Below are 14,726 nucleotides of genomic sequence, written 5' to 3' on the forward strand. Positions count from 1 at the left end.
TACGCACCTGAACTACTAGATACGATCTAGCCTGGTCAGCAAGGCAGGAAAAGAATATTATGTGCTCCAGTCCATTTGCAGTATATCTCAAAGAAACTTAACCAGTAGCATGAGCAACCTCAGAAGGAAAGCACTTTGCCTGTAGAAGACCAAAAACCTATGAGTGAGGACAAAAACTAAGCTACAGCAAACTAAGAGTTGTTTATTTTCTTGAGATAGCTTTCTCATAATGCATTCTTTCGGTGGTTTCCAAAGTGCACCAGTATAGACATCATACAGTAAATTACCACAAGCTGCTTGGAAGAAGCAGTTTAGAAGAGTGCAGGGCAGAATTTGCAGTTAGTTACATCTGACTACATTACAGAAGATGCCTGGTGTCTGAAAGTATTAAACTCCTGCACTAAAGCAAGCAAGTAGGTTTGACTGGTTGGGTGAGGGCAGCACTCCAGGAGATAAGTTGCATTGCAAAGCACTTCACTATAAAACCCAACATCATCCAGTATCAGTACAGCACTAAAGGTGGAGTGTGGCAACAATTTCAGTGACATGTTATGCCTACAGTATAACCTCGAACCAGAGGAGGAGAGGTGTCTGTGTGCAAGGAAACAGCCCTCGGTTCAGAACTTTCAGCTGCCTGCATTTCAATAACATGTTTTGGAAGGTAGACACAATACTGAATTTAATACAAGCAATCTGCCAGGAAATACAATGTGACTTTTAAATGTTCAAAGAGTGGACAGGATTTTGTTTTAATATCTCACAGAAACATCAGGCCTGTTAGAACAGTTCAGGCCCCTGTGAGGGCTGCAGTTCTCCATAGCTCACACTGTGAGGCTGTGCTATGCAAATGAAGAATCTGTATAATAAAATAAAGCACTGTACTCCTCAATAAAACAGCTAATGGTTCCCAAAGTAACTCAGTAAAAACATACATTGATTATAGTTTGATTAGGAAAAAAGCAGAAAATGAATGTGTCTAATTTAAATTACATTATCTAACTTGTCTGAAAATGATTTGGGGTGTGCTACTTTTATAAAATACCTTCAATTTTTGTTTTTGTCTGAACATATAACTTTTAGATGAGATCTAGAAACCCTATATACAGTATGTATAACAATTTGAATGTTAATAATTGAAACACATTTTCATCCACTTAAGGGCCTTAAGAACCAACAGCTGTGGGGATAATTCATCTACGTATTTATGTTCTCAACTACAATTTGTACACCAGAAACAGCTTACTGCAAAAAACATCCAGGATTAAAACCTATTTTAGGAAACAAACAAAATGTAGATTGGTGCTCCTGGCAAACACACTGCATCTAATAATCATTCACTGACCATAATAGCAGGTAAATAACTCTATACAAGGCTTGAGAAAGACAGACACAGACAATAATAAACCAATTTAGGGGCCAGTTTTAAGTTTGAATTTTTTTTAGAACAGACAGCGATTTTCTAATTCTGTTAAGGTTAGTAGCCAGTTTATTTCATCCTTCAGAATCAATCAGGTTTCACTGTTCAGAAACAAAAAAATATCATGCTGTAATGACACTTTAGAATCTACAGGCCTGCAAAAGGTTCAGCTGAAGGCCAGGGAACAACAGTTCACTTGCTTTATAAGGCCCAGATCAACAGAGTTTTTGTACAAATAACACCTGAATACACATAACTCCGATTTGTGTAATGTGATAAGTATTGCTTGCCTGCCATGAGCCCAGTCCAAACATCTCTCCATCGAACCCATGGAAGAATATGACAGACTGCCTAACCAGTGAGTACAGTCCAGCTGTATGGACCATCTCTTTGGATGTGGGAACACTAGTTTATGGGATGCAGCTTTGTATTTTGGATGAAAACTATCAAGTGCTATGGAGGTGACTATGCCATCTACCCAGCCTTTCTGTAGACTACAAAAAATATTCAAATATTATTGGCTGCATGTGTTAAACCCATAGTATTCACAAAGAATTATGGAATTTCAGCGGTTTTCAAGCAGGACTTGTGGAAGAAATGCAAGATTCAGAAGGGCTTCCTGGAAATATTGAAATGTGCTGAGTGAAAATAGAAGCCTGCACTACTGATAACTCAAATCTAAAATATTTACTCTGCTTGGCATAAGAAAGGTTGTTATCATAAAGGATAAAACCTATTCCAGTAAATATGACTTTTGAAGATAAGCTTTAAGAGTTGACAGGCAATGTGAAAGGAAGTACTGTGCTTGTAAAACAACAATAATGTATTTTTTAATGCTGTGCATAAAGGCTTCACAACTCAAATCAACCACATACAGTATCATGCCCTTAAAGGCAAACATGCAAGATACAACCAAGAGCACATCATTCTTTTTTTCTACATGTTCTTTAAGGTCAGCAGATCTGAGACCACAAGAACATTCTGTCTGGCCCTGTCTAAACCTTTGTATGACTGTTCCAAAGATAATAGTGGTTTCCACAAAGTCCATGCAGAAGGCTTTGTGTTTTTCATGTTTTCTACATGTGGCAGGCAGGAGCCCAGTTATGTTCGGCCCAGACAACCTCTGAGCCATACTAAGAGCCATTAACTCTCCACCTCAGTCCACATGTACACTTTCAGGGCTGACATTCATCACTGAAACTGCAGTGACTTCAAAAGTAATATTCATCTTGTATTTTAAAGAAAAGAATCCTTGCTTCCCTAGTTTCATTGTACAGGTTGTGATGCCACCAAACTACACAGTACAGCACCACTGTACCTCCAATCCTCCTCTTCCATTATTCAAGGCCTGTTTTGCATTATTAACAGGTAACATTTTTTAAGAGAGCACTTTTGTTACCTAATGATTTACCTAATAGTTTTTTTACTAATGCTACAGTAACCCTGTAAAAGTGAAACAGAAAACTCCCATTACTACCATATTTTAGGTATCAAACCAGTTAAACATAGCTTCTACTTAAGATTCTGAACAAACTGCAAAATAAACAGTAGCCAACGTAGTGAAATGAAAGTAAAGAATCACTTTTTTTAATTGTTTAAAAAAAACATATGAACAGCACTAAGTATAGTTATAACAAGAGTGGCAAAATGTGATACCACAAACACCTGAGCTGAAATGGTTACAAACATTCCAGTGGGATCTAAAGCCCAGAGACTCAACCAATCTGAAGGCATTTATAGCCAAAACTAAAAAGCTACCAAAAACATTTTCATCTCATAACAGAATCCAAAGACAACACACTTCACATTAAACACTAGTATTCTATAGAGTTCTATACCGTAGCTTTATCTTGAATACTAAATACTACTACAAACCACTTTAGACCATGCATGCAATCAGTTTCCAGGTGCAGCAAGGTTAAAGTGAATTGTATTTTATTACACTCCCCTACTCGAGTAAGAATGCAGTGTCAGTTGTCACTGCATTAATCCATGCTGAAAAGAGAAGAAAAGAAACACAACATTTCAGCTGTGGAGCCTTCTTCAGATCCAAAGCAATTACAATTCTTGAATTATTGTGTACATAAATCCCTTAATAGAAAAACGCACTTCACAGAAACTTTAACAAACTTACAGTAGTTATTAAATTAAAATGAAAATTAGAAATGAATTACCAAGGTATCCACTATGTCCACAGATGTACAGTATGTGTTGTAATTGTAACAAACACAGTGGTACAAATAATGCATATAGTGCAGCAGGTAACTGCCAGCTCTCTAAATTACAAATCTAGTCTTACCTGTCTGTTTTAAAAACACACATCTTAGGCGTGTAAATACTTATGTGTTCTGTGCTCAATCTCTCAACAATACAGCACCTTTGTCAAGGACATTGCTGACAGCTCACAACATTCCAAACTATCTGACTTCATCTTATCACAATTTCACCTCTGGCAATGTAAAGGCATTCATTGCATTAATGGCTCCTTGTGATTAACAGCTAGGTTGATACAACAGCCCATTGACACAACACATTAATTACATCTAACCACCATGTATGGAAATGCCATGAATGTGATTCACATAACTAAACCACCTTTTCACTTCAATACATCCCAGCTGCTCTCCCATGAGCAACATAATTAAAGTGTCACAATTTGACAAAGTGAATGTGGAAAAAGTTCTAAGAATTTCATTCATTGCTTATGTGGAATGCAAACTTTTTTTTTTGCTTATGCCTCAGAGACAAAGTTTGACTGACAACCATGGAACTTTTCCTGCTGAACGTGTCAACAGCACAGGCCAATGGTGCAGTTGAAACACCTGTGCCACTTCTTCTGTACTACATGTAGGGCACAATAAGTTTTTCTTATGCTTAACTGTACTAGTCAGCATACAAGGAAACCATTCTGCTTTACCTCTTCTGTGAAGTCCTACGCTGCCATAATGTTCTGACTGACTTCAGGGTATTTGATGAACAGCAGATTTCTAGGAAGTTTAATCAAATTGCTGCTGTACAGCAAATGATGCCACGTGCACTTACTTTACGTTTGACAATAAGAGATAGTTACATTTACAGAGCAGAAGGTAAATATCAAGACACCACGCTAGACATGTGGAGGAGCACACTTCACCACCATGATCAAATAAAAGACAAGGCAGACCAGAAGCTCTAATCATATTCATAAACTACTTTCCATTTGGGGAAAAGAGCTGCTATGCACAGTATGCCAGAATCTAGTTCTAGAATATAGTCTAGTCCCCAGAAGTACCTACAATTTATCCAATCCTGCTTTTCTTATACAGGTTACACTACAGAAGGCATTCTAAAACAAAGTACTCCATGACAAACATATCACTGGAGAGGGGTAGGAACTCAAAATACAAGACAAAGAGGAGTTAAGTAACCTAAAATGTATATTTTGTTGACCAATGTGCCCAAGGAAGCTGGAATGGTCTTTGCATTACTGGTATATCCCCTGATCAAATTGATCTGGTCAAGGGACTGGTTTTCAGTAATATAGTGATAGTTTCTCTTTCTTCATTTAAGCAGTTTGCCTCTAAAAAACTGCTTTGACATAACACTATCTGACAAAAGCAGAAGAGACCTTTACCAGAGATAAAGAAAACTAAACATTAGTTCATTTTATACACACATCATGTCAAAGGCCTGGTTTCAAATAACTAAAATATTCAACTACATATGTTTTCATTTTTAATTGGTATTCTAAGATAAGCTATTACTAAAACACCATGTTGTGCAAAGTCATGAATTTCCTGTGGTTCTACTTATCAGAAGGATCTAGACATCTCTGAAATGCAACTTCTCAAAACTTCCAACAGCTACCAAAAAGGAAAGATGAAAGGCACAATATGAAATATGCGTCTTAAAATATACTTAAGCTACATACAAATTAAAACATAAGAAAACCTAAAGCCTTTTTATCAATAACTAAAAGATCACACTCAAGACACTTCATATACTGAACTATTTATCAATACCTTCATACTGCAAAAAGTTTCCAGAGTGTTGCAAAACCTTGTTACATTTGGTATATCTACAGTATGTATGTGGGAAAATTTGCAGTATATATTACATTCCGCACATTAGAATTTCCACATTACATTATTCACATTAGAAGTTGTACTAGGGTCTGCAACCAGTAAATGGAATAAGCTGTCATTCAACAGAAGCATAATTGTTGTTTCCCCGCTAAGTAACAATCTGCATCAGTTAAGTAAGTGTGGAAAAAAAATGTTAAAAAAATCCTAAAATAAGCTAGTCTGGTGACAAACGTTCTAAACTCTGTCTTAAACCAGGGGTTTTCCCTCTGGGGCCAACGGACGTCTGGCTAGCCTCCAAGACATTACAGGAGTCCAAAGAAAATAAACGTTTTACTCAAAAACATATTTTGTCCACATCACAGTCATATACAAATGATTTACTGCCTTTCCATGGATCGCTGTTAGAATATATTCAGTATATACAAATTGCTTATCACAGGAACATCAATGTATGCATGAATGTTTTTAGAAAAATAAAATGTAAGGTATCTAGATATCAATCATATGCTGTTGTGTCATTTTGATTAACTGATGATTCACGACTGTGATGCTCCCAAGTTATTCTTACAGTTGTGTGTAAGCACAAAATCACCTCAGCAGCAACAAGAGTTTATTTGGCACAGGCGAGGACACCATTTGAACCTGTTGAACTTCAAACCTGGTGAAAATCTAGAGGAAATAAACAAAAGAGCTACTATATTCCACTTATCAAGGTAACAACACCTTTCTGTCTTTGTTATGTTGGAGCAGTACCTCAAGCAGGTTTTGTGTAGACCACCATGATGGCTACAGATGTACACAAAGCCAGCTGATCTGTGTGCTAGTCTTGGCGGGAGTGTTCAGTCACTACAGATAACTGATGATAACTGAACTGTATGGTGTTACGTGTTCTCACTGGGGCCTCACTCGCTGCCCTTCCTGTGGATTCCCCCAATTGATCGGCAGTCAAACGGTTGAGTCCTGTTGATAAATTGTAATCGGCATGAAGAACGCACCCATGTGATTTCTGTTCAATGAAATATCAGTGCATCTGTTGCAAAACATCTTGATAAGTGTGAATTTGTTGCAGTTAAAAGTGATACATTTCTTTTTGGTGTTGATTATATATCAATATTCTCAGTATGATTAGAAGACTGCAATGTACTTAAGCTTGACTGCAACTTAGAAGTCCATGCTGAGCTCCTCTGTTGGAATAGGGTCCCCCAAAAACAAGTGCCTGAGAATTCCTGTTTCGACCAGCGTGTGTTTTTTTACACATTATCTTTACTGAACTGCGGATACTTTTATCATCTGGTTTGGCATAAGGCTGCCTAGAAAAAAAATGTAAAGCATGCAGAAATGTATGCTTTACATTTTGCTTTACAAAGAAAATTGAAACCATTTTTTTTTTTACAAGCCCTGCTTCATTTTGATTTCTACAGCAAAAGTGCTGTTAACAGTGAAAAAGACATTGTCACTCATTGTCACTCATTGTCACTCCCTGCCTGATCTGGGATAATCTCTGTATTTGACCACGATCAATCAGTGCTTGATTGCCTTCAAAATAAATAATTGGTCATAAACATTTTTAAAAAGTTAAATGCAGTAGTGAATAACTCTTTCAAAATCCAGGACCCCCAACATCTTTTGTCTATTATTATACCTAAACTGTATACAGTCTATGACTGTATATGCTTTGAAAACATTCTATGTATATCCTAAGGATGCCCTTCATTTTGATTTGAGTTCTTAACTTAGCTGTGGAAGTAAGGAAGAAGCTTCAATAGTATTGCCTTTCAGTAATATTGCCTTTCTGCAATGCAATGTAATGTTCAGATACTGTACTGTCCTATGTCAGTCAGACCTGTAATACAAAACATATTTTAGGTAAATTTGGAAAAAAGCATAGGGCTATAATGTAGGTCTGTTGATACATTTAGTATAACTTTAGTTAACAGCCTCCAGCTCCAGTCCACTCAAGTATTACATGTACTGCAGGTTTCCTGTGCTGAATGAAAATGTCCATCCTTCTCTGCTACTGCCTTAACAATACAATATGGACCTATAAAGTGCTTTTCAAGAATGGCACCCCAGAGTGCTACACAATAAAAAACTATTAGAAATGCCATTAGGTCACTGGTCAATCCATCTTATTAATAAGATCACGATAATAAATGTAGTTTAAGATTTGACTTAAAAGGTTTAGCTGTGGTAGTATTTCTCAAGCTGTCGAGAATGTACAGTAGGTCCAAAAGCAAGATGTACTGTATAAGAACCTGAAGGCCACACTCTTCCTGACTGGAGTCCACTCAGTACTTACTGATCTCAATGTGTTGTGAAAGATTCCAAAGGATGCTGCAAATGTTAAGACCTAGAATGGTGAGAAGCCTGAAACACAGTCAACAAAATCTGGAATTCAATCCTGTCTGGCAGCAGGGCAATGCTTGTCAAGAGGGGATGATGTGTTATGAGTGCTGTACCTTAGTGGACAGTCCTCCTGCCACAATTTCAACCTCCTAAAACCTCTATTATTATAAGTCGAGACGAACAGCAAACACAGAGGATTCTTTCTCCTTCACGTTCTGTGTTTTTTGAGCAAAGACTCAATAATAGCTGCTTACATACATTACAACACAATCTGTAATTACATATTTGTTTTAAGTGAACGATTTTGTCTATACTGTTATGTTTTATTCACTGTAATTCAATAGTTAAATGAATAGCTTATTCCCTTCAAACTTAAAAAAAATGTAAAATGGTACATATTCTGCATTTCTGAACAGTTATGAAACTGACACCCCAAGCATATTGAAAGTACCTAGAACTAGTATCTACAGTGCCTTGCGAAAGTATTCGGCCCCCTTGAACTTTTCAACCTTTTGCCACATTTCAGGCTTCAAACATAAAGATATCAATTTTTTATTTTATGTGAAGAATCACCAACAAGTGGGACACAATTGTGAAGTGGAACGAAATCTATTGGCTTTTTGAAACTTTTTTAACTAATAAAAAAATTAAAAGTGGGGCGTGCAAAATTATTCGGCCCCTTTACTTTCAGTGCAGCAAACTCACTCCAGAAGTTCAGCGAGGATCTCTGAATGATCCAATGTTGTCCTAAATGACTGATGCTGATAAATAGAATCCACCTGTGTGTAATCAAGTCTCTGTATAAATGCACCTGCTCTGTGATAGTCTCAAGGTTCTGTTGAAAGCGCAGAGAGCATCATGAAGACCAAGGAACACACCAGGCAGGTCCGTAATACTGTTGTGGAGAAGTTTAAAGCCGGATTTGGATACAAAAAGATTTCCCAAGCTTCAAACATCCCAAGGAGCACTGTGCAAGCGATCATCTTGAAATGGAAGGAGTATCAGACCACTGCAAATCTACCAAGACCTGGCCGTCCCTCTAAACTTTCAGCTCAGACAAGGAGAAGACTGATCAGAGATGCAGCCAAGAGGCCCATGATCACTCTGGATGAACTGCAGAGAACTACAGCTGAGGTGGGAGAGTCTGTCCATAGGACAACAATCAGTCTTACACTGCACAAATCTGGCCTTTATGGAAGAGTGGCAAGAAGAAAGCCATTTCTCAAAGATATCCATAAAAAGTCTCGTCTAAAGTTTGCCACAAGCCACCTGGGAGACACCCCAAACATGTGGAAGAAGGTGCTCTGGTCAGATGAAACCAAAATCGAACTTTTTGGCCACAATGCAAAACGATATGTTTGGCGTAAAAGCAACACAGCTCATCACCCTCAACACACCATCCCCACTGTCAAACATGGTGGTGGCAGCATCATGGTTTGGGCCTGCTTTTCTTCAGCAGGGACAGGGAAGATGGTTAAAATTGAGGGGAAGATGGATGCAGCCAAATACAGGACCATTCTGGATGAAAACCTGTTGGAGTCTGCAAAAGACCTGAAACTGGGACGGAGATTTATCTTCCAACAAGACAATGATCCCAAACATACAGCAAAATCTACAAAGGAATGGTTCACAAATAAACGTATCCAGGTGTTTGAATGGCCAAGTCAAAGTCCAGACCTGAATCCAATCGAGAATCTGTGGAAAGAGCTGAAAACTGCTGTTCACAAACGCTCTCCATCCAACCTCACTGAGCTCGAGCTGTTTTGCAAGGAAGAATGGGCAAGAATTTCAGTCTCTCGATGTGCAAAACTGATAGAGACATACCCCAAGCGACTTGCAGCTGTAATCGCAGCAAAAGGTGGCTCTACAAAGTATTAACGCAAGGGGGCCGAATAATTTTGCACGCCCCACTTTTCATTTTTTTATTAGTTAAAAAAGTTTCAAAAATCCAATAGATTTCGTTCCACTTCACAATTGTGTCCCACTTGTTGGTGATTCTTCACATAAAATAAAACCTGCCTGGTGTGTTCCTTGGTCTTCATGATGCTCTCTGCGCTTTCAACAGAACCTTGAGACTATCACAGAGCAGGTGCATTTATACAGAGACTTGATTACACACAGGTGGATTCTATTTATCAGCATCAGTCATTTAGGACAACATTGGATCATTCAGAGATCCTCGCTGAACTTCTGGAGTGAGTTTGCTGCACTGAAAGTAAAGGGGCCGAATAATTTTGCACGCCCCACTTTTCATTTTTTTATTAGTTAAAAAAGTTTCAAAAAGCCAATAGATTTCGTTCCACTTCACAATTGTGTCCCACTTGTTGGTGATTCTTCACATAAAATAAAAAATTGATATCTTTATGTTTGAAGCCTGAAATGTGGCAAAAGGTTGAAAAGTTCAAGGGGGCCGAATACTTTCGCAAGGCACTGTATATTAATCTTGCCACCACATATGCTGACAACAATCAAAAGACATTAGTCTCCCATGTTTTCTCTCCTGCAACAGTGGTTATATGATTTTCTTGGGACAAGGTGCAGAGTTTAATTGAGCAGATTTCCACAAAACTGACAGAGGAAATGTAAGACTATGGGCAACATTAATAAAACTTTTATTACACCCTGTTTCCCAGGAAAACTGGAAATGTCCACAAAAAACTGCTTTGAGTAAATCTAAGTATCCTTAAAAACCGGTGTCAACTACTTTCCAACTTTGCGTCTCGATAGGAAAAAAACAGATATTAATACAGCACTGGATAGTTTATGAATGTTTATCACACTGAAGAACAGTGGTACTGTACTGTAATGTTGTAATGCAACAGTGGTACTGTTGCATTAGCCAACAGTATCAAAACTTTAAAACGAACCCTCACCTTTCTGATAACTGAAGCTCTTACTTCAGTACAGTAAGGCAAAAACACTAAAGTTGGTTACCTTCCTTTAGAGCAAGATGTAAAGAACAACACTCTTACTATTCCATGTACCTTTTAAACAATAAAACTTGAAAACAGGTTTTCTGAAAGATTTCCTGTCCTGGCCTTTCTTTTCTTAAGCCCTGAGAATTTGCAAACCTTCTACTTCGACACTCCTTTGTTTGTAGGAGACTGTAAATAGTAAAAGGCAAGAAGTCATGTTCTGTTCCTCCACTCAGGGGTTTCCACAAAGCAATCACCTGAAATCTTACATGTAAAGACAACAGGTGCTCCGATTCCGACCATTCCTTTAATCCTGCGACAAGAGCCACTTAAGCACGTTTTGTGCACTGAACTGACGAAAGAAAGTTCGCACCGCATGCGTGCTTTATTCTTAAATTGAATATTCGGACAACTACACTCCCTTTTAAACCAAGAAAGACTGGCAGCTTTAGGTTTAGGTGGCTGGGCAGGTTTTCCGTTCCAGTTTCAGGCCCTTAAAAGTTTAGATTTGTCTCTGTTCTGTTCCCATATATTTCTTAAAAGGCCGGACGATTATGATGCAGTACAAAAAAAAGAATCGAATTTTTAGCCTAGCTGCATTAAAGTGACAAATACTACTGAGCTACTGTATGAACAGCCGCAGTATGTGTCATCGCCTATGTAGAGATTAAAACATTCTCCATAGCTATATAAAATACTGCACTGTTTATATTAAGAGATTGATAGATATAGGTGTGAATAAAATCATATGCATAAGTAAAAATCTGTTACACTACATTAGAAATTCAGACGTTTTACGATGCTTCTAAAAAACAAAAAAATCGCTCTTTACCGAGCTGTACACCCAAGTGCAAAATAACCACACCGTTGACGTGCATTACCGACAGCATCTTTGCTGCAATATCAATTCTTAAAACTGTCTCTGTGCTGGCAAATAAAACACCAAAGAAATCCCAGTAAGGCTAAAGGGACTGACGAAAGAGACATCTGACAACCCCCCCTACGGTAGGAAGCAAAGGGGCACGTTTACCTGATTTTATAATTTGGTAAAGTGTGCTTCTTTTTGATGACTCGCTTCAGCTGGTTCACAATGATGGAGGTGAGCTGGGGCAGCGGTCTGCCTTCGAACTGCGACTTCACCTCGAAATCTATCAGCGGGTCTTCGAGGAACGAGAACGACCAGTGGGTGAAGGGCAAGCGGGTGAACTGCAGCCTCAGCCGCCCGACCACCCGGGTCATCTTGACGAACAGATAGGCGGATTTTCCAAAGACAAGGTCTACGTCGATAGCCAGGTGGAACCCGCCGTTATATTCCAGATCCACCTCGAAATTAAGCTCCTCCGGCATGCCATCGTCATTGCAAGACACGGGCTTCATAAGTTTCGCTGTCTTGAAGACGGGCAACGAATTGCCCAAAGAAATGTCCCGAAGACTGAGTCCCTCTAACAGCCGCCCTGCTGTCTTGGTCAGGAGCAGTTCCTCGAACTCTACCTTGATCTTTTTGGTGACCCAGTGTCTAACCAAAGGGGTGTCTCGTAGCTCTCTGAACAGGAATAAAAATATTGCATTGAGGAAATTGCAAGTCTCGGGTTTGGAAGTGTGGGCAGAATCGTTCTGCTGCCGCGGCGGCTGTTTGGGACTACTGCTGGGAAGCGCTGCTTCCTGCTGCCTGGAAAGAGCAATGCCGTCTTGTTGTTTGGATGCCGCGTTTTCTGGCTGCTGCGGCCCAGATTCGGCATGTTTGTTAATAAAGTAATCCTTCAATGCGGGATCGGGCACTGTTTTGACATATTGCACTGTCCTAGCTGTGGGTACGGGGCTTCTCCGGTACAATAACAAGAACTGTAACAGCAAAGTAGCAATTGCCCCCAAAAAAGCCGAAATAAATATTAGGTAAATCATCTTAACCTAGCTCGCCTTGTTGCTGTGTTCGTATTTAAAACGCCTCCATGATCCCCGAACTGCCGTGTTTAAAGAAAGCAAGTTCCACCTGGACGCTCACAAAGCTGCCATATCATCTGCTCCTTTCCTGGGAATGCAGACTCCTTCACTGATTGGGCCGACGTGCCTCGCGTCACCACAAAAGAGCCGTGCGTAGTGACGAAGTCTGCTGTAGAGTGCATGACCCCGAGCTGTGGAGCTCAGTCAAGTACGGATTTGCACAGTCACAATCTGTTCCTCAGCAGTAGGATTTTATTTATCACTGTATTGGGTGACACATCGAGTTATTTACAAGAGGTGTGGGGTTCCAATTGGAGGCTGCTTGTAGTTTCCTGTAAAAACCTTGGCAGCAAGGAAACTAAAGTTTTGTTTAATATTTTCAGAAAAAACGTCTACTGTAGAGAGAAGAATATTGGACAGTTATGCTGCTAGCAATGTAAAATGAGCAAGAGAGCCATGGGAGGGTTTTATTAAGTGTGCAGTTTCAAAATCTCATTTTTCTAACATTGGTTGTTGAAGATAATTTAGCATTGTCTGCCATGAGAGTTTGAAATAACATGTTAAGGGAAGATAAAAGTAAGCCTTCCACCTGAGCAAGCAGAGGTTGTTCTTTAATTGTACTTATCTGGTTTTGTTTTAAAGATAATTTGTTAAAATGCTTTGGCTTCACAACTAACGTTGTGTTTCCATTGCTGTTGTGTGGCATTCAATTGTGTTTTAACTACCAGTGCTTCCAACTGGAGCAAAAATGTTAATTAGGTTTTCTTATATTTGACTTCATAACTGCTTATGGTACACTTATAGTATGTTTCCGCACTCTAAGGGTGTTATCACAAATGTTAACCCCAATCAAAGACACTTCTGGGGTTTATGAAAAAAACAATCACAGCACATCAGTGAAATTAAGAACAGCTTATTTTTTCTGACATTCATAATACGGAGGGAATTTGCAGAATTTTTACTAGGTAAAGAACAACGCGTTACTAAAAACATAAAGGCTGTTCACATCATTTTAGTCACACCACTGTGTAAACTGAATGGACGTTAATGTGTGGATGAAGAGCCTGCTGTATGCAGCCTTTCATACTTTGCCATGCTACACCTCTACCATGTCATTGACCAAAAACGAAATGTTACAATGCACTTAAAATGATTCAAAGGGAAATAGTATAAAAGACTATAAAGCAGAAATGCCAAATGCTATTGAAACTGCCATTCCAGTACACTGTCCAGGGAATAGTTATTTTTATTATCCTGCAGAGTCCTTTCACTGTTAATGCAGAGAACAAGCTGTGTCTAGTTTTGGGTCACAGATCTAGAGGGATCTCTTCCAACACAGTAATATTTTAGCTATAGCTATGTTATATAAAATATAAACAACTTTAGCTTTCAAGTCTTTGTTCACTGGTGGGTAGAGTCTCATCGAAAACCAGGAGAGTCACTGCACAGCATTCAGCAGTCAACAATCTGCTGCTCTAACCACCCAGTTATATTTCGACAGTGATACTCTTTGTAAAGTATAGGCTAAAGGAGGCTTTTAAAAAATATTTAGTTTGGTCACACATTCTGGTGGTATCTTTGGATTCTTTTACACAGAACACCACATGACATTCTCAACTTATTTGCTGTTTGTATCTTCAGGCAGATATATCCTTTTAAACAAAACTTTGTTGTACTATAACTAAAATATGCAGTGTCAAAGATTGTCAACCAAGGCAATGCATATCTCCAGGGGTGCTTTAGAGATTTGTTCATTTATGATGCCTTAACTCTACCGAATCACAAAACCAAGTACATAAAGTAAAATCACAAACTTTGTATGAAATAAAAGTAATAACTAAAACATTCATAAAGTTTCCACATACTGTTTAAATAATAACTATAATGATCACACAATGATAATTACATGTTGTACAGTTCTGTCTTCAGATACAGAATTTGTAATAAAAGACTTGGGTTCCATTATTAAAAAGTTTTGAAGGGGCTGCTAAGTGACTTAAGCAGCAAACATTCTCATTCAGACTGTAGGCTAAGCCTTTATAT

The 14,726-nt window shown here is 38.6% G+C and overlaps 1 protein-coding gene across 1 annotated transcript in view; it reads right to left on the reverse strand.

The window, feature by feature from the left end:
• pdzd8 (PDZ domain containing 8) overlaps positions 1-12,798 on the reverse strand; it is a 62,073-nt gene extending 49,275 nt beyond the window's left edge. Inside the window, exon 1 of the mRNA XM_088635467.1 lies at positions 11,773-12,798. Coding sequence (XP_088491593.1) covers positions 11,773-12,644 — 872 coding nt within the window. The 5' untranslated portion in view covers positions 12,645-12,798. The remainder of the gene's footprint in view (positions 1-11,772) is intronic.
• Between the last annotated feature and the right edge of the window lie 1,928 nt (positions 12,799-14,726).

The sequence above is a fragment of the Lepisosteus platostomus genome, chromosome 6, assembly GCF_059453375.1.
Source record: "Lepisosteus platostomus isolate fLepPlt1 chromosome 6, fLepPlt1.hap1, whole genome shotgun sequence".
NCBI classification, from domain to species: Eukaryota; Metazoa; Chordata; class Actinopteri; order Semionotiformes; family Lepisosteidae; genus Lepisosteus; species Lepisosteus platostomus.